General features: G+C 45.2%; 2 protein-coding genes across 17 annotated transcripts in view; both read left to right on the forward strand.

Moving 5' to 3' along the window:
• The window catches only part of ABCC9 (ATP binding cassette subfamily C member 9), a 69,505-nt gene extending 67,806 nt beyond the window's left edge, over positions 1-1,699 (forward strand). For 9 of the 14 annotated variants that reach the window (XM_085569357.1, XM_085569360.1, XM_085569356.1 and 6 more), the window contains 2 exons: positions 573-752; positions 1,399-1,539. In XM_085569357.1, the coding sequence (XP_085425483.1) occupies positions 573-710 (138 nt within the window). In that variant the 3' untranslated portion in view covers positions 711-752; positions 1,399-1,539. Of the gene's footprint in view, positions 1-572; positions 753-1,398 lie in introns of all 14 variants that reach the window. The other 5 variants (XM_085569353.1, XM_021539188.4, XM_085569365.1 and 2 more) reach the window with 2 other exon arrangements.
• A 9,593-nt stretch (positions 1,700-11,292) lies between these two features.
• Positions 11,293-18,565, forward strand: KCNJ8 (potassium inwardly rectifying channel subfamily J member 8). 3 transcript variants are annotated; one of them, XM_021539153.4, is made up of 3 exons: positions 11,293-11,626; positions 11,863-12,309; positions 15,742-18,565. In XM_021539153.4, the coding sequence occupies exons 2-3, from the start codon at positions 11,945-11,947 to the stop codon at positions 16,640-16,642; spliced, it is 1,266 nt and encodes a 421-aa protein (XP_021394828.2). In that variant the 5' UTR covers positions 11,293-11,626; positions 11,863-11,944; the 3' UTR covers positions 16,643-18,565. The 3 variants fall into 3 exon arrangements, with proteins under 3 accessions (XP_021394828.2, XP_085425494.1, XP_085425495.1); XM_085569368.1 differs by having other exon boundaries at positions 11,293-11,611; XM_085569369.1 differs by having other exon boundaries at positions 11,293-11,521.
• The last annotated feature ends 3,873 nt before the right edge of the window (positions 18,566-22,438 follow it).

Here is a 22,438-nt window from a genome sequence, read left to right on the forward strand (position 1 = left end):
TTATGACGTTCTTTCCCATTTTCCTGCCACTTCTAGTGCCCCAAAAGTGTGTTCATATATCCATGCATGTTCATACATATATGTGCTCAGACACATGGTGGATACCATTAAAAATATTTCACCTGTGACAGCAGCATTAAACAACAAACAGAACTTTTCTCCATGAGATAAATATGTGTTTCAACAGCTGTTTCATTTGCCTTGTCTGGAATCCGGTCCTGTGGTTAGAGATTACAGTCAGGCCTTCTGGACTCTGGTTTCAAGCATGTCATTGAGTAGTTTGTATCAGGCAAGCCACTTAACCCAGCTCATTTACAATGTGCTCCAAGGTTCTTGGCTGTGTAAATGCTGAAGATTCTGGTGGTGAGATTGTTGTCCTTCAGTTTCATGCTTGTTGTCTTTTTGGCTGGAATCTCACTTTTCTTCGGCTTTGCCTTTCCGAAGTCAGTGTCTCGAGTGAAACGGCACACATTAATATTTAGCTGTCCTCACGGAGCTGGCTTCATTCCTTCCTCTCCTCATTCACAGCTGATCCTTCCTTCACCCACCTATTTTTCTGTTCTTTTTTCCAGCATCGTGTGTCTCACATCTTGGACGCCAATATTGTCCTAGTCCTTTCTGAGGGCTTTCTAGTTGAATGTGACACTGCCTCAAACTTACTCCTCAAAGAGGACGGCCTGTTCACCACTTTGGTGAAGACTCACAAGTAGACTCTCTCAGTCCACACTGTCCACAGGACTTCTGGCTCTTTGGTAGTTATTTTTACCTCTTTAGTTTCCTTTCACTCTGCTTTCTTTCTACTGCACAGCTTCTGGGAGAATAGTGCAAGAAGGTGTTTCTTGCGTGGTTCCTGGGTATGTTTAATTTCATGACAATTTATGCAGATCACATGTAAATCTCATGCAGCTGACACTGAAACTATCATGTCATAGGAAACCTGTAGCCTATGGGATTAAACTGCTGCCTGGAGCACACTCCAATTAGATCTCAGAGGGATTTACAGTAAGGAATAGCCCAGGAGTGTCCTGAGATTGATGGAGAGCAGACTGCTGGGGTGCAGAGACCAAGGAGCAGAGCAGAATGCCAAGCCACCTGGCAGTGCAGGATGCTTCTCATCCCTATTTCCCGTGGGAGAAGACGTGTTTCACTGGGGCCATAGGATTTATTCCACCAGCTGTGTTGTCCATAATGGCAAAAAGCGAAGCTCATGCTTAAGTATTTTCAGGCTTGGTGCAGAGGCTGTCAAGTAATTGAAGATCTCTTCATGTTAAAGTACAAGGATCTATTCCAAATATTGCTGTAAACAAGGACAGACTTTCCCAGATGGGGTTTGCCTTGCAGGAGGCTCATTAGTGAGAATTATCCAAATGAAAACCTGTTTGCTTTCCTTCGTGGCAGCACCGGGTTCACACTATCCTCACTGCAGACCTGGTCATCGTCATGAAGCGGGGGAACATTCTGGAATACGATACTCCTGAGAACCTGCTTTCCCAGGAAGATGGCATCTTCGCTTCCTTTGTCCGGGCTGACATGTGAACAGCCACACGATGCATTCTAACAGCTTCTTTTTAAATAGATGAAATGCAAATATTTTCTACTTAGTGTAACATCACTTTTACCTGCTTTGTTTTGTTTTGTTTTTTAGAGCTTCTTTCTTCACACTTCCATCTTCCAAATTAATAAAGCCTATTGCAATACATGTCTGCCTTGAAGCAGGAAAAATGTCACTTTATTCAAAGCTATTAAACTTAACACACACACACACACACACATGGAGGGAGAAGTTTTTACTTCCTGAGAATTAGACATTTTCCTTAGACTTTTTATTGACTTTAGTTTTGTTTAAAGAGAGAAAAAGAATGCACTGATCTTATAAACTGCATATGTTATGCTGGAACCAGAAATCAAATCGTGCAGTTTGTCAAGGAAGCAAGAGGTTCCCCAGATGCATTCTGTCCCCAGAGGGAAAAATTAGGAAAAACATCCAAGCCCATCACACTTGGGGCAATCTGCTGCATTCCAAAGGCATAAACTTTGCTCTCCAAGTTGTAGCAGAGGAGTAGTGAATGAGGGAAAGGAATTTCATCAGAAATAAGGATATTCTTCCTGTCCTTCAGTTTAGTAAACACACTTCAGTCGTGACAGAACTATTTTCACTGCAACAATGGTTTATTCCTACAGTCAGTTCCTAAATCCATATTGATTCTTCCAACTTTCACTAAAGATTCAAATCATCTGATAATCATATGATTATGCATGCTTTGATTTGCTTATAGAGGAATTTTGTACAGTATCTCAAGACTTTGTATTAAAAATCATCTGAATTTATAAACTTGGTATTAGCCAATCCTTTAAACATGTCTACTAAAATGTTCTGCTTAAAATTGCATGTAATTAACAAACCACTAATTGTTTTATATGTCTTTAGTCCTTCAAGTTCTATTTGGGGACAACCTTTATTTTCCTTTACATATTTGTGGCCTACCTCTAAATCAGATCTAGTGCAAGAAGGTGTGATTTTCAAATTATTGCTACATCTTCAAGAATGTAGATGAAGTTAGACACATATTTACATGAGGCAGCTTTGCAAAGGTTGCCTGCACCTGACTGTCACACATAGTTTGATCCTGACCCATGGACACTAAACACCCAAAAGGAGTTTCACAGGCATATTTTCAAAGGTACAGCTTGAGAGATCAGCTTCACTGGTACTATTCAAGGTGGTTTTTATTCACCTGCTGCTACAACATTTGGGAAGATCACTGAGTGCACTTAAGCCTATTGTTAGTGCATTCAAATAACATAAGGCACAGCTATTGCCCCCCTGTGTCCCCCCCCCCAAAAAAAAGCGCAATAATTTGTCATAGGACTTGAAATTTGGCTTACATTTAGTCTCACAGTGTAAAAAATGATACAGTGGTTTATCTTTTTAAATTGATTTTTTTAAGTTTTTATTTTCTCTGAATTATTAAAAATAAAAGCTGTGTGACACAACTAAACAAAAGAACTCAGTGTTGAACATTTGATGAGAGGAAGTACTTCTGTGATTTCCCTGTCTACTGCTGTGAAAGCATTTTTGTTCTTTTCTGGATTAATTCCCCATGGTGATCTTTGTCATTCAAATGAAATACATTTTGTAAAAGAAGATGCCTGCAGCAGAAGCACATATTGTTATCCAAATTTCATGCCCAAAATTATTCTTAATTTAATTTGTGTTCAGCAAAAAGATAATTGGATTCCCTGCTGTCAGACTGGGTATAAAGATGAAACGCAAAATGTTTTGTTGATCTGTGTGTCTTTGTAACAATGCAATCCTGATTTATTTTAAGAGGTGCCAGCCAGTTCAATGAGATCCCTGTTCCCACTGCATTAAAGGGTTGCCATGGGCCTGGGACTATGTCTTGTAATACTTAAGAGGGGCCAATAATTAGCACCTCTATTCTCTTAGGTTTGTCCCAGAGCCATTACAGGTGTGAGAAGCACCTCCTTTGCTCACCTCCGGCTTTAGAATTGAGCTCTGCTTCTTGAACACATGGAAAAGAAAATAGATATGTGAGAAAATGAACAAGTGATGGGGTGAGAGAACTCATCGTTCTCCATTTGTTTGGAGGGAGGAGTGCAGGAATATCGGCCCCAGTGTTGGACTCACCATGGCTGAAGTGTTGGGTGACAGCGTGTCCTACTGCTGCCCAGCAGGTTTAAAAGCACAATCCCATTTCTAAAGCATTAGTCCCATTCAACATACACAAATCTTACAAGATAAGGAACATAACCTGCTGCAGACACAGGAGATCTCCTCCCATTATAGCTGCTGTCCACATGATGGTACAGACTCCCCAAGGGCTTAGGCTGAACAATTTTTGTGTTTTCCTCTAAAGGAGGAGGGTGGTGCCAGTGGTTGCACAGCTGTTTTGTTACTGAAAAGGGTGAAGAAGGGATGAAATCTTTGAAACAAATTTCTTTTGATTTCATGTAAAGGTCTGACATCTGTTCTGTTTGGGAGCAGTTTCCTAAGGCTGTCACGTGCACAGTAAAGGAGACATCAGCCTGGAGACTGTTTCTTTGAGTCTTATCACACTGCCTCTTCTGCTGGTAAGTCCTTCTTCTCTTCCACAACCTCCTTGCTCTTTTTTCTTCATCATCTCCTTGTGCCACAGACCTTTAAGGCTCCTGCTTTTATCTCTGGATGCTCCTTATTCTGCCTATGCCCTCCCACTCCTATCCAGGTGAGCTCCATGCCCTTTGCCCCATTTTTTCTCTCACATAGCTCTGCACTCACTATCCTTCCCCTTTCCTTTCTTTCTGTCATAACACTCCTGCTCTTCAGGGGGACACTTACTCTAGTGACATCATGTCTGGGGGTTGGTTTGTTTTTCTAAGCATTAAACTAAGCAATCTTTCAGTGTTGTGATATTGTGCTTCAGAACTATGAAGTTCCTTCTTTTGCAAAGGAGCTTTGAATTTGAACTCTGGCTATGTGTAAATGTAACTATAGACAGAGGAAAGACATCTCTGTGATAGATTCTAAATAATATTTCTCATTCCATCTGCATTATTTTTCTGTTAACTGTTCCTGGGAGAGAAACAGCAAAGTTGTTGCAAATCACAGAATCACAGAATGGTTTGGGCTGGGAGGAACTTTAAAGCTTCACTTGTTCCACCCCATGCAAGGGGCAGGGACACCTTCCACTATCCCAGCTTGCTCTGAGTCCTGTCCAGCCTGGCCTTGGACACTGCCAGGGATGGGGCAGCCACAGCTTCTCCGGAAAACCTGTGCCAGGGCCTCAGCACCCTTACAGGGGAAGAATTTCTTTCCAATATCCAATCTAAACCTATACTCTTCCAATTGGAAGCCATTCCCCCTCCTCCTACCACTGCACTCTCTCACAGAGTCCCTTCCCATCTTTCCTCCAGGTCCCCTCTGAGAACAGAAATTGGTTGTGCAACTGCTCGTGGAGCCACAGCAGTGCTTCTTAACCTTGGGCTTACAACCAATGGTTATCTTTCCCACCCTTGAGCCAGGTCTAAGGGCTGGCTCTGCTCCTTTCCTTTCATCAAACTCATCACAGCTCATAACATCTCAGGCCTGCTTCTTCTAAACTAGAAATATCCCATAAAACTTCTACTGAGCTCAAACTTAATTGTGCTAGGAAACACTGGAACTTGCCCTGAGCAGTTTGGGATTGCTCTGTTAAGCCAGGGGCATAAGCAAGGCAAAGTCTGCAGAGACAGATCTCTGCTTTGTTAGGCTAAGTGATGCATACAAGAGGTATCTCAAGTGTTTTTAAGTTCCAGTCTCACTGCAGACCTGAAAAAGATCTTTATTTGCAGGAGTGTTCCTGCTTTTCCCAACTGTATCATTCAGCTGAAAGAATATATTCTCCAACGCTTTTCAAGCACTTGGACAAGCCCCTTTTAGGGTTGTTATAGCAGCAGACCTCTGCTATAAATTCATACACCTCCGTGGAACTCAGTACCAACAAGAACATAGCCCAGAGAAGTTTGCATCTCATTATATATAAATCCACTGCAAAAAGCAATAATATTGAATTGTGGTTTCTTAAAGTAGAAATATAATTTCAAATGTGGTCAAGTAGTAAAAACTCATTGTGCAATAAGTTGTTTCATTTAATTGATCGTGATCTTTTTGCTTCCCAAAGCAATGGACTGTTGTGCTTTATAGTGTAAAGATGTCAATACATTCACAGGCAATTTTGTTAATGCATCATGAAAAGCTGAAGGAAACCTTGCACAATCATTTTACATAAATGCTTGTAGGTATTTTATTTAAAAAATAAATAAATGGAGATATAACACACTTGAGTCAACAGCTACCTTTATAAAAAAAGCTGTGGACAGGGGCTGTGTCTTCATTATCATGGTTCCATTATCTAGAGTCAGAAGTTGGAGTATGTTCCCACTGGAAGCATTGTAACCCTGTGTCCCCAGTGTGATGCTGCCAGTCAAAATCAACTCTAAAATATCCACTGAAGCCACAGTGCCACTTGTAAAAAGCTCTCTGGAGCAATTACTCTCCCACTAAATGTGATTAAAAGCAAGATTTAACTCAGCATACTTGCATCCTCAAGTAGCATCTTTTGAAAGCCTTATTTAAAATCAGAATATGTTATGTAAATTCTCTGATATGAATTCCATGGTGGCATGTGAAGAACTCCTCAGTTTCTTTGGAAACTAAATCCTTTCAGAGGCAAAACTAAGAGACTACTAAGAAAAGTCTGAAAACAAAACTGTAAATCACATTATTCATTGCCATGCAAACATCCCAATCATTTCCACACTGGTTTTTACTGCTCTGTTTTTTCTGCACTAGAACTGACCTCTGTGCGGAACTGTGGGGAAAAACTATCAGGTATTCAGATGATGAAAAAAATTGTTGTGAGGCAGAAGTTCGCTGACTCGTACAAATTAGCAACTTGCTGATGCTGTTTTGTTTTGGCAGCACAGCTTAAAGTGTTGGCTTGAATGAAGCCAAGAAGCTTCCAAGTGCAATCTGTCAAGAGAAGAGAGATTTTTAGAAAATCTATTTACTACAATTACTATTAATTATTCACTATTGATAGCATTTGCCTGCTGCTAGATACTACCCATGGAAACAGAACAGACATTCCTGGCAGGGGCTGCTCATTTCTCTAACATAATAAACCACCTTCTGAACACTATGAACAAGCAGTTATTTAAAATATATTTTTAATTGGTTTCTATTAGGTGTAATTGTCATTCATCACATGCAAGATGCCTCCATTCATTTTCATGGAACATGGGGATTTTCATCCCATGTGCTGTTATATAATAATACATAATCCAGCACACTGCACATTTCAGTGGCCACTGCAATTCATTCCCATGTATGTATTTTAGACTGCTTTATAGATAAATACATTACATGGTTATACAATCTTTGGATTAAAAGTATAAGTAAGTAATGAACAGTCCCAGCTAGGACTGACCAGAGTTCCTCACAGCTATTCCCATGACATTTCTTAACTCTCCCTTTAATTTATTTCAGGATTTTTTGGGCTAGATCCATAAATATCACTTCAATGTGCAGTAAAATATTTAACCATGTAACTAAGGAACTAATGCAGCTTTGTGTAAATGACATGGTCCAGAACCTCCACCCTTCAGGATCACAGCTACAGATGCCCCAAGGCAGCATATTCTTCCATATTTAATGGTTATAAGTGTTTTTATTCCCCCAGCCACATTAGGCCCTTACTGTTTCAGCAATATGACCATTAGACTTCTCCATCAGAGGCAGGAAGGTGGGAGCCTAAGAATCTCTGAGTACTGCAGATTTTAATGGCTGAATCATTCAGATTTGGGGCCATCTGTTTCTTCAGATCCCACCAGAGTATCTGAGATTTGAGGGCTTGGAGTTGCCAGATATTGTGTGATAAGATCTGAAGGTGTGACATGGCATCTCCCTTCTGTCAATGGCATAATCTTAATTTAACCCTGGAAAAGCCAGTGAGCCAGGGAGGGGAAGCACCTAAGGGACATCACACTCTAAGAACAAAGCTAGAGACTCACTGTAACCATGTTCAATCCACCTAGAAACTGATTTACAGCCTTCCCATAAATTATGGCATGGGGAGGCAAAGAAACAGTCTCAAACTGGGGTTGCTCTTCCCAGAGCCTTAGGATAAACTCCAGGAAAAGGCATGTAATGAACAAACCTCACTATGCAACTTGCATTGGATGAGGGGCACTAGTTACATGTATTCTGATGATAAGAACTATTTTTGTCCTGCTGCTCTTGCATGAAATAGAGGGTGGGGAGGGGGCAGGGGAAAGAGCTGGCTCAGGGTAACAGATGCCCTTAGTTTGCAGTTTCTGTTCTTTCATGTTTGATGGATGTCCTGCCAGCTCATGTAGGGAAGAGTTCACCCACGCTATCCGAATATGGCTTATCAGCTTTGTGTCTCTGTGGAAGCCTCGCTCTAAGTGCATGACATCTCTGGAAGCCTGCAAAGTCATCCTATCTCTAAGCTAAGATTAGAATTTCAAACAAAACTTATTACAAAGCAGGATTTTCTGAAAGGGCTGGACAGGGCTATAATGTGGAAATTTCAGATTCATGTCTAAGCGCATTATTTAATCCTGTTTTTTAGATAGGCATAATTGTAAAGTGATATTTACCATAATATCAGTAATGCTTGTGGGTGGAGGGGAATGAAACAGCAAGGAGACACATGAAGGGCCATAAGAAAACTGGACCGAAAACTGCCATCAATTCTGATCATTTTTTTTCCTGAAAAGGCTGTGTTCACAACACTTCAGACACTCTGTTCCCTACCATATGGGTTAGGAGATGTTTTAGGAGATTTTCCCAGCTATTACTTAAATCTCATACTGAAGTGTGCATGTGGAAACCATGCAAGTATTTAAAAGGTCAGAGGGAAGGGTTTTAGTAGCTGTCACTCTCCAGAGCATATTCATAGACTGGAACTTGGGGAAATGGATGCTGTGCTCAGAATCATGGCTGGAGCTCCTGACCCTCACATCCCTGTGGTCATGGCCCAGCAGACTTCCTCAAAACTCATTTCCAGTAGAAGTGAGGAGGAAGGCATCTCTTCCAGTATTGAACAAGCAGAGAGGAAAAGATGGGATTTTGTGAGCACTTTTTCTGCAATGTGTGATGGTGGGTGAAAGGATCAGTAACTTTTGTTCAGCCACACTGGAGCTATGCCAAGACTATTTGCGTGTGTTTGATGGATCCTTTCCTATCTCAGCTACAAGAATTTCAGCCTCTGCTTGGTGCCCAGATAAGGGGGAGGAAACCTCCAGCAGGTTAGTAGGGAACACATGGGCCTGAGAACTCACAGGGAACTCCTGACAGTGCCAGTGCTGGCAGCAGTTTCTGTTCCACTTGAGTAGCTTGAGGAATGTTGCTCCTTGCTCCCACCTGCCCTCAAAGATGGGCTTGATCCAAACCAGCTGCTAATCCACACATTAACTGTGTGTCACACAGGCATAGCTGCACTCACTACCTGCAGCGATGGGGTGGGAAGCAGCAGCAGCTTGAGGGGCTGAGTGAGAAAGGATAAGGCTGAAAACAGCCACACACGTGCATTTATGCTCTGAAGTGGCGAGTAAATAAAACAACCAATTTTTTGGTGCTTCTGTGTCCCCGATTATAAAGCTGTGGGTTTCAAGAACTTCAGAGCAAACTGTGCACTTGGGCATGTGGCATGAGCTAATTTGTGTCAGAAGCAAAGTCATACAAGTCAAGGATCTCATGAAGAAGTGAGGGGTGGGAAGTGTTGCAGTTATGTTCTAAGTGCACCTAGCAGCTGTACTGGGGAACACCAATCTTGTTTCTAGCCCTAGAACAGAACAAATACTTCAGAGGAGCTAAACGGGAGAAGGGCAGAGGAAGAGAATAAGGACAAGGGAAAAAGGGAAAGGGAACTGGTATTAAACCAGTTATTTCCAATAGTTGCATCCAAGTGAGATGCACTTTTGGAGCTGCATGAAACAAGTGAGTCAGCCCCTCTAGAGTTGTCTCTGCCACCTCATTTGTAGAAAGATAATTTCCCATGTTCTCCAAGCCTGGCCCATGAAGTGCCACACACCAACAATGCTGACCCTGCAGATACCCACCCAAGTGATTTTATGTGTTTGTATTCAGAGTCTGGTTAGAATATAAAGGCATTTGGCATAGACCCTGATTTTTCATCTTCCCATCTGCCTAAAGTTAATTTCACACATAAATATTTAGCTAATTGCCTAATATGACTGGGGCTTTGTGTCTGTCTCCTCTGGCTACCGGGTATGTGGTATTAGCAAAGGCCAGTGCTGGAGAAGTTTCCAGGAACCACTCATCTATTTAAAGCTAAGCACGTGCATGTGTTCAGCAGGGTGGATATCTTCAAGCTGAGGATTACACTGCCTGTCAAATGTGCCTTCTCAGTTTTTCCAAGCCTGAATATGCTTAAAACCTTCCTGATTGCAGCAGGCCTGTCAAGCTTTTCCCTAGTTTACAGAGGGGAGTGAGGAATTTTGTTCTGTAGAAATTTTATGCCCTAGAGGTGATTCACTTGAGTAATACACAGAAAAGTTTGGAACCTCCCTACCACACACACGCACACACACACACTCTCTCTCACACTCCTTGGATATGAGGGAGTTAATCTGACACAATCTCTGCATTTTGCTTCATTAAAATCTGAATTAAGATATTTTAATAAAGTTGATGTACTGTTTATTCTTCCCATTGCAAACGCTAAGATTTCAGGACAAAAAACCAAACAAACAAACAAAACAAAACAAAACAAAAAACCCCTGCAATTTTCAAGAATGCAAGTTTCCATTAAACACAAGGGCCAAAATTGTTAACCTCAACCAGTGGGAAAGAGAAAGAACTTCAGGGATTTCACTGGGGAGGTGGGGGAGAGGTTGTCATTGTACATAATTCCATCCCAAATACAAATCCCCATCTGCCAGTGTGCATTTCCCAGCTGAACATTACAACGGGCCTGACACTGCTCAGCAAGAGCTGTGACCCGTGAAAAGAAATGTCTTTCTTCCTTTCTTGCAGAGACAGGTAATTAAGTTTGTCCAAAGCTGCAAAGGTCGTGAGATTCTGGCTTTGGTCCCCCAAACTCTTACGCACAAGCCTCGCTTCCTCTGTCTCAGCTAGATTCGAGGGAAGATAAAGTTAGGAAGGCGCAACTCTTGGCTTGCCAGGGTTAGCAGGCAGGCGCGCAGCTTTGTGTAACTAGAGAAATGGCACAGACCAGCAGCGTTAGCACCTCGTCCCGCTGTTAAATGGGCTGGAACTTGCCTAAAACCCCCTCAACCCATCGTCCGCAGGCACCGCGCAGCGCAGGGAGCGTGTGCGTGTGCGCCCGTGCTCCGCATCCCGGCCGCCGCTCCGAGCCCCGGCCGCGCATTCCGAGCCCAGCCCCGAGCCTGAGCCCCGGCCCTGCCCCGCATCCACAGCCTGAGTCCCGCATCCCCGGCCCGAGCCCCGCATCCCCGGCCCGAGCCCCGCAACCCCGGCCCGAGCCCCGCCCCGGCCCCTCCGCGCATCCCCCGAGCCGAGCCCCGCTCCGCCCGCCGCGCTCCGCCCGGCCCGGCCGCGTCCCGCCCCGTTCTGCAGTGAGCGGGGGCTGGGGGGACCCTGCGAGGCGTCGGGGGGTCAGACAGCCCTGCCCTCCCCGGTGGGACGGGCCAGCCGCCGGGGAGCCGGGCTTTCCGTGGGTCTGTTCTGTCACCCGTTTGGGGACAAAGTTTGGGAATAAAGGGAGGGTTTCCCCGCCTGATCCCGGAAGGGAAGGAGAGCTGCGAGGGAAGATGCGACCGCCTGCTCCGAGGAGTCCCGTTCCCTGCCTGCCGCACCTCCAGCTCAGCTCCTTCTTGTGATGCTCTCGGGGGACGAGGCAGGGGCTCCCGGCAGGCTGCTGGATGCGCTGCGGGGCTGCAGCCGTGAGGAGGGAGTCTCCACGCGTCTCCGCAGACTAACTTCGGCTCAAACCACAGACGTCTGATTCCTCAGGTCCTGAAGGATGCGAATAACTTAGTGCTTCGTGTTCTGATCCCCATCTGAGCCCTACTGTCTCCCGGAGAAGCAGCCTGAGGAACCGAGGTGGTGTCTGTCACGGTACTTTACACTGACTTTGTGAGACTGCTGTGCAGCCTCCCTTCCTGCAAGGAGTCTCCAAATAGCATCTTTCATTTCTGCTACGAGCTGTCACCGGCTGCTCATATAAAAATGATGGTCTGAGAGAGAGAGGGCACTGTAGAACCAGCATTTAATGTAGTTGGGTTGGCAGGGGGTACCTAATCGGGGCTTCTTGCACAGCTGACAACTCTGACCAGGTTCACTCTTTTTTGCAGGGTAAAGCGAGCCCTGCAGATACTTGCTAGAGGGACCATCCCCCTTTTTGCATCTTGCTGAGTGGACTATGGTGGCAGGAAGATGTTGGCTCGCAAGAGTATCATCCCTGAAGAGTATGTGCTGGCACGGATCGCTGCCGAGAACCTGCGCAAGCCGCGCATCCGTGACCGCCCGCGCAAAGCCCGCTTCATCGCCAAGAACGGCGCCTGCAACCTGGCCCACAAGAACATCCGTGAGCAGGGGCGATTCCTGCAGGACATCTTCACCACCCTGGTGGACCTGAAGTGGCGTCACACTCTGGTCATCTTTACCATGTCCTTCCTGTGCAGCTGGCTGCTCTTTGCCATGATGTGGTGGCTGGTGGCCTTCGCCCATGGCGACATGGACCCCAGCACAGAAAACCCTTCGAACAGCACAAAGTGGACACCGTGCGTGACATGTGTCAGGTAAAGTAGAGTTTGGTGGGATGAAGGAAGGGCGGGGACAGAGCTGCCAGTTGTCCTGGTGTTGTCTGAAGTGCAGCTTTTGGTTTACATGAACCGTTGGGTTTGGTTGAGACAGCTGAAAAGTGCAGTGTTTTCCTCTAGATTGCATAAATTCAGCAAGCCTCATGGGCTTGGAAAATACTGTACTGTAGATGTCTTTGATTCCTTACAGGATCTGAAAGAGAGGGAGACCTGCTGCTTTTCATGTGTCTCCACACTCTGTGGGTAACTCGATTGCCTGTCGAGATAAGAGCCTGCTGCAAGAGTGGGTATGTGTTATATGTATTGTAACGTTGTCTACGGCAGCGGGAGCATCCCCAGCGCCACGTCGGCCAGAGGCGCTCCCTCCAGAGCGGTGCCTGAGAGGCAGGGAGCCAGCCCTGGGTGTCAGGCAGGGCTGTCAGAGGTGCCAGGAAATGTGTCACTTAGGGCAAAACTAAGTGTGTTTCAAGATGACTCTCCTGAGAGTGTTAAATATGCAGGGCTTCAAAATACCTTGGTAAAGCAATAGGCCAGTGGCTGGACAGAGGAACACTTTCCACACCGTGCATTTGTGTCAGACTGTGAAAATGTAAGGGATGACTGGATTAAATATCACCTGTTGAAGTATTTTACTGTCTGTCCCCACAGCCATGACAATTGTCAGGGTACTGACAGCTGACACAAGCGGGGTAAGCCATAAGATCACTTCAGGATCTCATCAATTAAATCTGCTTTTTTAGCACTAGTTTTTTTAGGTAGAAAAGTCCTGTTTATGTACCACCAGGCTGCCCCAGATAATCTGCCTCTACACATAGCACTGCTGTGAGGGTCTGTGGGCTGCAGGGTGCTCTGAGATATCAGTGAATCCACTTCCCTCTTCTCCTTTCTCACACAAAGTTTTGAGGTACCTCACCATGTCTGAAGGGCCTTTGTATCTGGCTTATGAGGTAGCAGAGATTTAATTCCGTCATTGTTTTGACAGTTTTTTTTTGCTAAATGGGGATTTTGTAAGGTAAAAGAAGAGGGGATTTTTCCAAGATACCCTTCACCAGGTTGGGGGGAATTGGAGCAGGGATTGCTGTCTTGTTTCTTTTCCAATGTCTGGCCACAAGCAGTTTCCTCTGAAATGAGATGTCATGACCCAGCTTGCACCCGCAGGAGTGTTACCCCCGGCATTTCTGGGATTTGTGGGATCTGTCCAACCGGAATTAGTGAACAGCTACAACCCTGCAGCTCTCCAGGGTCAGCTGAGGGGACATCTCTGCACGTGGCTGGTGGCTCCCTCGGCGTGCCTGCTGTGTCACCCTGCAGATCCTGAGCTGGCGGCCAAGGGCTTCATCCCAACTGGGGCCTGTGGCTCTTCCAGGTTGCCTGCTAGGAAGCAAAATGAATGAATCAATATCATTTCAGGTTTAGCCCATACCAGAGAGCACACACCCCTCCCTCATGGGGTGTCCAGGCAACAGCTGTTCCAGTGCCCATGTCCAAGCCATGGGAAATATTTTCCTTTCCTAGGGAAATCTGCCTACCACTTTGGTCAAAGTCATGAAGTAATGATGTGATTGTTGACATCTTTAAGAATAGCAAGTTTTTGGGTGTAAAATACCTTTAGTATTGGAATGCCAAAATCATGACAAAAAAATTTAGCCTACTCCCCTGAGGTTTAGGCCCACAGATATTTCAGGAGAGCTTCTTGGGTAGGTGCCATTACATATTTAGAGGAAAGCCTGGCTTTGGAAATTTTAACCAGTGTCTAGAGCTTGCACAGCCCTTTAGTTTTACAAAGTAGTGCAGAAATTTCTAAGCCTCACATCTCTTTGCCACAGAAAGCAAACATCCAAAAAGGAAAGCTGCTACATAGCTCTGAGGGGAAGGACCTGGGAACAGTGTGATTTGCACTTTCTCATTTCACATGGTTAAAATGTTTTCTAAACTTGCTCTTTCACTTACTTCCACTGTTAAAAAGGTGGGATTTTTTCTTCTTTTTTTTTTAAAGAAGGGTATTGCTAAGGAAAGTCAGACTACTTACTGGACAGAGTTTTAAACTGAATTAAGCTGACTGAAATTGAATCCGGAAGCTTCATTCTGCATGTAACGAACTATTCATGATTATAAGAAATCATTCTATGGATTCTATTCAGTAACTCCTTTGTCCCTGATTTTTTCAGAGTGAAATACAAAATAAACCCCCACAATACAAAGGAATTTGTTAGTGATTAAGAAGAATAGAAAAGGCAAAATATTAAGTTATTTCAAAGATACCTGCACAGAGACTGGTTAGTTCTCTCAAATATGGACTTTCTCATTGCACAGAAAATTATCCTTGATATTGCCTATGCTATTTAAATGTGTCCTCAATACCCCAGTGAAATTATGGCTAGAAAAGAAAAAAAAGTATTTAAAAGCAGATTAATTGAAAAGCAAAGCAAGCTAAATTAATTACTTAGACCCATCTTCATGGGCAGAATATATTTCCCACTGGTATTACCCTGTTAAGCATTGGGATGCTTCATATTTATTGGCTTGCACTGGGAGGATGTATCTGGAAGGAATAAAGAATAAATAAATATAAAAGGAAGTTAAGGACCTTGATATATACAGGGGATATCACTTTGTGGCTACAATAAATAATGTATTTTGGGAAGTTTGACGACAGCATTTGCTGATGTCCAGCATCGTAGCATTTTAGGATATTTAACTTAACCCACAATTCTACATCCCACTTCTGTGTTGAAATTTTCCTGCTGGTCTTGGCCTGGCAGTGAACTGAACCCAAGCCTTGGGTCACAGCACTGTCCTGCTGCCAGGGTGTGCAGGGGGCACCTGGGGGCCACCGGCCTCTCTCTGCAGCCTGCTCACTCACAAGGCGAGCAAGGGTTTGGGAAACGGCACAAATCTGGGAAAGCCCCTTTTCCCCCGCCAGGAAATTCTGGGACACGATTCAGGTAGCATGAGTGAAGTGCTGCAGTTTTCCCTGTTTCCTTTCCCTACACAGGTGGTGGAAGGGTCTCAGTGTGCCAGGTCATGGCCCATGGTTGCCAAAACCACCTCTCTCCACCAAGGGCTTCATGGGATAGAGAAGGTGGAAAACCCAGCTGTTCCAGAGCTGTTCACTTAGCCAGTGGGCAGCCTGTGCTCCTGGACAGAGATTCCCTGAGCTGCTCTGGGTCACCCAGATTGTCTTTGAGGAGCTCAGGCTCTGAGGTCTGCCCTGCCACCATCAGACACTAAACCAACCACACAAATCTGAGCCAGCAAGCATGCAGTGCTTTGGCTGGTGTTAACAGAAGGCTTATGTGTGCTAGAGCCATACACCAGATCCTTAAGTTTGTTTCTGGAAGTACATGTTAACAGCTTCTCAGTCTGTGCTCAGTGTCCTGAGAGTTAACTGGGTGCAATCTTCCCCTACAGGTCTTTCACCTCCGCTTTCCTCTTCTCCATCGAAGTCCAGGTGACCATTGGCTTTGGCGGCAGGATGATGACGGAGGAGTGTCCCCTGGCCATCACGGTCCTGATCCTGCAGAACATCGTGGGGCTGATCATCAATGCTGTCATGCTGGGCTGCATATTCATGAAGACGGCGCAGGCTCACCGGCGGGCCGAGACACTGATCTTCAGCCGGCAGGCGGTCATCGCCATCCGCAACGGCAAGCTCTGCTTCATGTTCCGGGTGGGGGACCTGAGGAAGAGCATGATCATCAGCGCCTCAGTGAGAATCCAGGTTGTGAGGAAGACCATGACCCCTGAAGGAGAAGTCATACCCATTCACCAAGTGGATATCCCTGTGGATAACCCCATTGAAAGCAACAACATTTTCCTGGTGGCTCCCTTGATCATTTGTCATGTCATTGACAAGCGGAGTCCTCTTTATGATATCTCTGCTTCTGACCTGGCGCTCCAGGACCTGGAGCTCATCGTGATACTGGAAGGGGTCGTAGAAACCACGGGCATCACGACACAGGCGAGAACATCCTACGTGGCAGAGGAGATCCTGTGGGGTCACCGCTTCGTGCCCATTGTCACTGAGGAGGAAGGTGTGTATGCTGTTGACTACTCCAAGTTCGGCAACACTGTCAAAGTGGCTGCGCCGCGCTGCAGTGCCCGGGAGCTCGATGAGAAGCCCTCCATCCTCATCCAGACCCTGCAGAAGAGCGAGCTGTCCCACCAAAACTCCTTGAGGAAGCGCAACTCCATGAGGAGAAACAACTCCATTCGGAGGAGCAACTCCATACGGAGAACCAACTCCTCACTCATCGTGCCCAAAGTGCAGTTTATCACACCCGAGGGGAGCCAGAGTGCCTCAGAAACATGATGCACAGCTTTGTGCTAGGGCACTGGGCTTCGGAAGGAGGAGGCACCTGTGGTGTTTTGCTTCAATTTCCTTTTACTTAAGAAAACGAGAACACAATGCAGAAAAGAACCGTGCAAGAATTATTTATTCCATTACTTACTGAAAGCAGCACCTAATGGCATTAGAAAACACCTTAGCACTTACTGTATGAATTAATAAAAAAGGGCACGTGCACTAAAGAAAACACACTTCACTCATGTAATATAATGTGTATTTATGCTTGTTTTAATGGCATGCTGATTTTTTAAATTGTATTTTTCATATCAAGGGTCTCTTTCTTATCTTCTGCCAGCTGTCACAAAATGTGGGGCTTTCCTATGCAAGTGAGTGCTTTACAAAACTTCTGTATTCAACAGCTCCCATGGATTCTGTGCATGACATTTGGATGTTGATCTTTTTGTGTGAATTCCTTGTTCTCTTAAAGGCAATCGCTAAATTCCTCAAGGATTTCACTGGAGAAGAGCCACCATTTATTTCACCTTTGGTTTCCCAGGCTTTTTCTTTTTCATTGGTTTGTGGCAAGGGCATTTTGAGAGCAAATTCAGTCAGGTGGAGCAACCTGTCCATCCCACAGGAAAGTTGGTGTCACTCCAGGCAGAAAGTCCATCAAAATAACAGAGTGCTGCTCTTCTTATCAGGGTGAGATACTTGGCAGGACAACACACATGTTAGATTAGCTGTAGGCCAAGCTGAGAAATCTCCTGGCTGCCACCTGGGCATCTGTTTCACTGAAATTATTCAAGCTGGATAAAGCAGATGCCTCTTTAACATTCTCTTCATGATGGAAGACCAAATCCTGTTTTGCTTTCTCTGATAGATTCATACATGGAAGGAAATACGGGTACTTGTTTCACTTTTCATAGAATTAAGTCTGCATCCTCCAGAAGGAGATTACTTTTTGCCAGTGGGAACTCCTGAATGGGAATGAGAGGGAAGCCTGACAATAATATTAGATATAGTATTTTCAAAACTATCTGAGTGCTTTTCAGGAGGACTTGGATGATGCTGCTGAATTCCTGTGTTTTTAGCAGTGTCTCACCTGTGTTTTTAGCAGTGCCTCACCTGTGTTTTTATATAATCTGGCATTGAGAATTGGTGGGAAGAAGCTTTCCTCTTCAAATTAAAATGGGCATTTTTTACCTGGGGCCTTCTCAAAAATGTCATCACAAGTTTTTCTACAGGAATACATAAAAGTAAGACAATGAATTCTGTCACATTTGGTAGCCTAAATTGATACATGTTTTGTTCCCATGTAAGTAAGCATAACTATGGACAAGTTCCTGTTCAAATCTCTTGCAGAAATTGTCTTATGTCTGTGTCTCAAGAGAAGTATTATCCTTGTTCTGACTCTCCAAGCCTCTCAAACATTTAAATGTTTGCTTTTTTCTCTAAGGTGAAACAGTCAAAAGTCAAAGCTGCATTCTCATTCTCTTTGGAAGTAGCTCATCAGCAGTTGTTGGATGGATGGTTTCAGGCTTCTCAAGGTGTTGGATGGTGACATGGAGGGGCATTGCTCCAAGGTGTGGACTCCCTGCATTTGGAATAGGTGCTCTTCAGAACAAAAACTCTGACAAAATACTTCATCTGAATCAGCAGAGGAAATTGAAGTTTCTGCTGAAAGCATTAATTCCCTGGCCTACCCATTAATGTTTCTGGAAGGGTGGATGGTGAACATCTGGAGAAATTAATCTGTTCCTTGTGTGTCCAAACAATGATCAGCTGCAGCTTCCAAGAAGAGTCAGAGTGAAGGACATATATTTTGTCTCTGTCCTCCATTTCCAGGACTGTGAACTTCTCTGAGGCTCTCTATTGGATACATGGTTAAGTCAGATGCTGTGCAAAAGCAGGTTTTATACAAAATAGTAATAAAAAAAGTTACAATAATGTCTTGGTTTGAAAGACAGGTGTCTGCCAAGGAAGGTGGGTGTCTTGGTTTGAAAAGACAGGAGTTTGTGAAGGAAGGCAAATGCCTCCTGTGAAATGGAAAATGTAAACCCCCTCCCTCTGAATTACCACAATTTCAAAATTAAAAGGCTCTCAGGCAAAGATATGGGAATGGGAATAACAGTTCTTTACTAGGAGAAAAACTAAATAAAAATTTAAAAAATTAAAAGTTAAAAAAAAATTAATTAGTACAAACAGAAACCTGACACCCTGAGGAGTCAGGGTGTTGGTAATAGTCCAGTTAAATGGTGGCTGTTCCTCCTGGAGGGGCAGATGAAATGCTGCTGAAGTGATGAGTTTTCTCTGAAGGTCTGGTGATGGAGTAGTTGGGCCTGGTCTTCTTCTGGGAATCCAGCAGAGAAGAAAGCTGCTCCTCTGGGAATCCAGCGAAGGGCTGCTCTGGTGTCCCAAAAAATGCTGATTTTATGCAGGTAGGGATGCTTGGCTCCTCCCTCTGGGTGGAGCATCTCACCATGGGATGATGTAACTTTACCAGTGATGCAGTGATTCGTTCAATGGCCCATTAACAGAAGATATCTCCCCTGAGGGAGACATTGTTCTTGGAAGAGATAAGAAAACTGCCCAGCCTCCAACAGATGGCAGATAGAATACATGCTTATCTTACAAGCCAAGACAGTGGGAACCTTCCTTGGAATGAAAAAAAATATGCCCCCCTTCCCTCTGAATTATTACAGCTTTGAAATTAAGTGTATTTCAGGCAAAGATACATGAAAAGGAAAAACAGTTCTTTACTAGCGTGCATAAGAAGGCAAACAAACAAACAAACAAACAAACAAACAAACAACACTGGCACAAATGTGACCAGAACCAGGAGCCCACAGCCACTCCCGGCCGCGGCGCTTTTCCCTGGGCGCAGTTCCGGGCACGGCCAGCAGGGGCGCTGCTGGCTGCCGGGCGGGCGGGCCGGGGCGCTGGTTCCCCCGGCCTGCAGGGGGCGCTGGTTCCCCCGGCCTGCAGGGGGCGCTGGTCCCCCGGCCCGCAGGGGGCGCTGGTTCCCCCGGCCCGCAGGGGGCGCTGCAGCGGCGCGGGCGCCGCTCCCTCACGCGGCAATGGCGGGCTGGGGGCTGGAACGGTGGCGCCGTGGCCGGGAGAGCAGGGATGGGCAGACAGCAGAGTAGCCATGGGAATGTCTCAGAAACTCTGCAGGTGTCATGGCAGGCAGGGGGTGCTGGGTTAGAGTGTAGGGGAGGAGGCAGTGGGACTGGGCAAGGCTCCTCCTGCAGCAGCGGCCTCATGAAGCCGGGAAGGGGAAGAGGGTTGGGGTCCTGCGTTTCTCCCCTCAGGCACCCAAATAGATGGAAAGGTGTTACACTGTGCTCATGGGCACTCTGTTTCCCCTTTCCTGTGACCCTGTGACTCTGATCAGATATCCCTGGACCCCTCCTTCCTGCCCCAACGGGGTTGGTGGAGAGCCAGGGAAGCCCACCCTGTCCAAAGTCTATACAGACCCCTGACATTTCCTGTTCGTCCTCTTTGCCCCGCTCTCCACATGGACACCACAGAATAAAGAGAGCTGCACCAACCTATCTGGGGTAAGAGCCTCTTTTGGAAATCTGTGCCATCTCCTGATATTCCTCCCCTCAAAGCCTCGGATCTCTGGGCTAGCCTGATAATTCAGGGGGCTGAGGGAGAAGGGGGAATGTCAGAAAGGGTCTCTCCCAGTCAGATTGGGTGTTCATAATGTCCCAGTCCAACGACTGCTCTTCCGAGCAAAGGCTCACCCACAGCAGGAGATGGAATGGAATGACAAAAGCAGCGAATCCTCTGGGCAGCGGCTGCAGAGCGGCTGTGCCTACTCCAGTGCCAAGAGCAAGAGCAGCCCAGCCCAGCCCCTCACCACCCGGCCAAAATCTCATGGCATCTTTGCCCTTCCAAAGAGAAAACCTCCCAGGTAAGAGAGCAGCCAGCTTCATGCTTTCCCCGCCTTTTTTATGCCTCTCTTAAGTACTGGTCTTTATTGTCACTTAGTGACAGATGGGACAAAATTCTATGAGAGAAAGAAACAAAAGGAAAAATCCTAACGCCCAACAAATCATGATTTCTTCCACCTCTTATTTTTCCCTGTTTCTTTCCTTTTTGTCTCTTTGTAGTCTTCATTCATTCTTCTATACTCTTGGTCCTTCCTGTATCCCAACCTTTTCCATGGTCCTTTTGAATAATAATATTATGTTACCTATATTACCTCATTATTCTCTCAGTATTTCAAATGAGCTTTTTTTTTTTTTCCCAGAACCATTTTCTCCTTCCAAATTTTATTTCATCTTCATGGCTCTCTCTGCTTCACACTGAACACACTCTGTTTCTTGGAACACTACTGCAAAGATATTAGTATTTTGAGGTAACACTAAGACACCTCAGTCATATGACAGGATGCTGAACAGAAAAACAAGGTAGAGCTTTGTGCCATGAATGTTATGTGCTGTGCAAAAAATCCTTCAGTGCAAAGCCCCTTTCCTGAGCAAGTTTTGCAGTCCTGGAAGAGGTCAGGGACAGAGGCAGCCAGTGGTGGAGAGCAGGAGGGAGGTCTTTGGCCTGGGAGCTGCTTTCCTCACTGAAAGGACAGATTTTGACCCAGCTCAGCCTGCTGAGAGGGGATCAGCTGACAGCACCACAGCTCAATACATTTAATTATTTACTCTCCCTGGCAACTTTATCAGAAAGGGGCTTCATTTTAAATTTGAAGCCTTCTGTTGTAGCACAGACTGACAAGTTAAGGATGACGGTGAGATTTCTACCAAATAGTGCTGACAGTTCATGTCAGCAATTAACTGTCCATCTCATTGATAATAATTTAGTAAATTAGATTCAATAAGGTATCAACATCATCCCTTCAAGCTTATTTGTGTCCCTACCATTCCCATCCCTCTGCAACACGGTGTAACTAGGACTGCATTACTTGACATCACTTATTCTGTATATTTAATATGCTTTGGCTATTTGTGCAGCCTGCCAAAAGATCAGTACTGTTTTCTAAGCTTAGAAAAGTAATTTTAAAGTCCTTCCAGGGCAGGTGTAATGTCTGGGATTACACTTTCTTTTTTCTTCCTAGCTTTCACCTAAGGAGCTTTTCTGTTTTAAACAGAAAAATGGCAGTGAGAGCCTTGGTCCTTGTTTGGGACACCCAGAAGATTCAGAGTTACTGTGGTGGGGACAGAGCAAACAAACACAGACAGTGCTTACAGGGGATATAAAGATTAATGCTCCAGGGTTGAAGCCAAGATCTGAGTAATAGGATTTGGAGGAAACTTTCCCTGTTGGCAGCTGATTCCATGGCTGTCAGGAGTTTCTATATCTAAGGAGTCTTCAGGGCTCCTTGAACTCTCTTTTGCAGAATCTGGTGTGAGCCAGGGACAGAAGCTGGAGCTCAGCACTGGCAAGGCCCTGCTGCAAGCCACACTTTGAACCTCTCTGCTACCCCTGGCATCACTCTGGCTTTGTAAAACAGTTCTGCCCCTTGAACATGTCTTCATGAGCACATCATCCCACAGTGATCTGCCCCGGCCTATACAACTGCCTGGCTCTTTCCACAGGAGGGTTACCCTTCCTTCTGGGCTTTCTGGGCTACTCAGGACATTGTAAAGTGAAAGCCAGAGGAAAATTCAGATTTATTTAACACCTCATGTGTGCCATAGCCCTTTGCCCTCAAGCTATGTGTCACTTCAGGCCAAAGGGTCAATTCAGAGGTTTTGCTTCACAGCCATCATGAATAAATTTCATAGAAGTCTGAGCCTTTATCTACACTTTATAAAGTTCAGGAATCATGCTTTTACTTTGTAATCTGGATAGCAGCAT

This window comes from Lonchura striata, chromosome 1A, assembly GCF_050655825.1.
Source record: "Lonchura striata isolate lonStrDom1 chromosome 1A, ASM5065582v1, whole genome shotgun sequence".
NCBI classification, from domain to species: domain Eukaryota; kingdom Metazoa; phylum Chordata; class Aves; order Passeriformes; family Estrildidae; genus Lonchura; species Lonchura striata.

Bases quoted from the DNA above. Each gene is read 5' to 3' on its own strand.
- KCNJ8 (XM_021539153.4), top strand. From the start codon at position 11,945: ATGTTGGCTCGCAAGAGTATCATCCCTGAAGAGTATGTGCTGGCACGG. The intron at 12,310-15,741 runs GTAAAGTAGAGT...CTTCCCCTACAG, and splicing joins CCGTGCGTGACATGTGTCAG to GTCTTTCACCTCCGCTTTCC.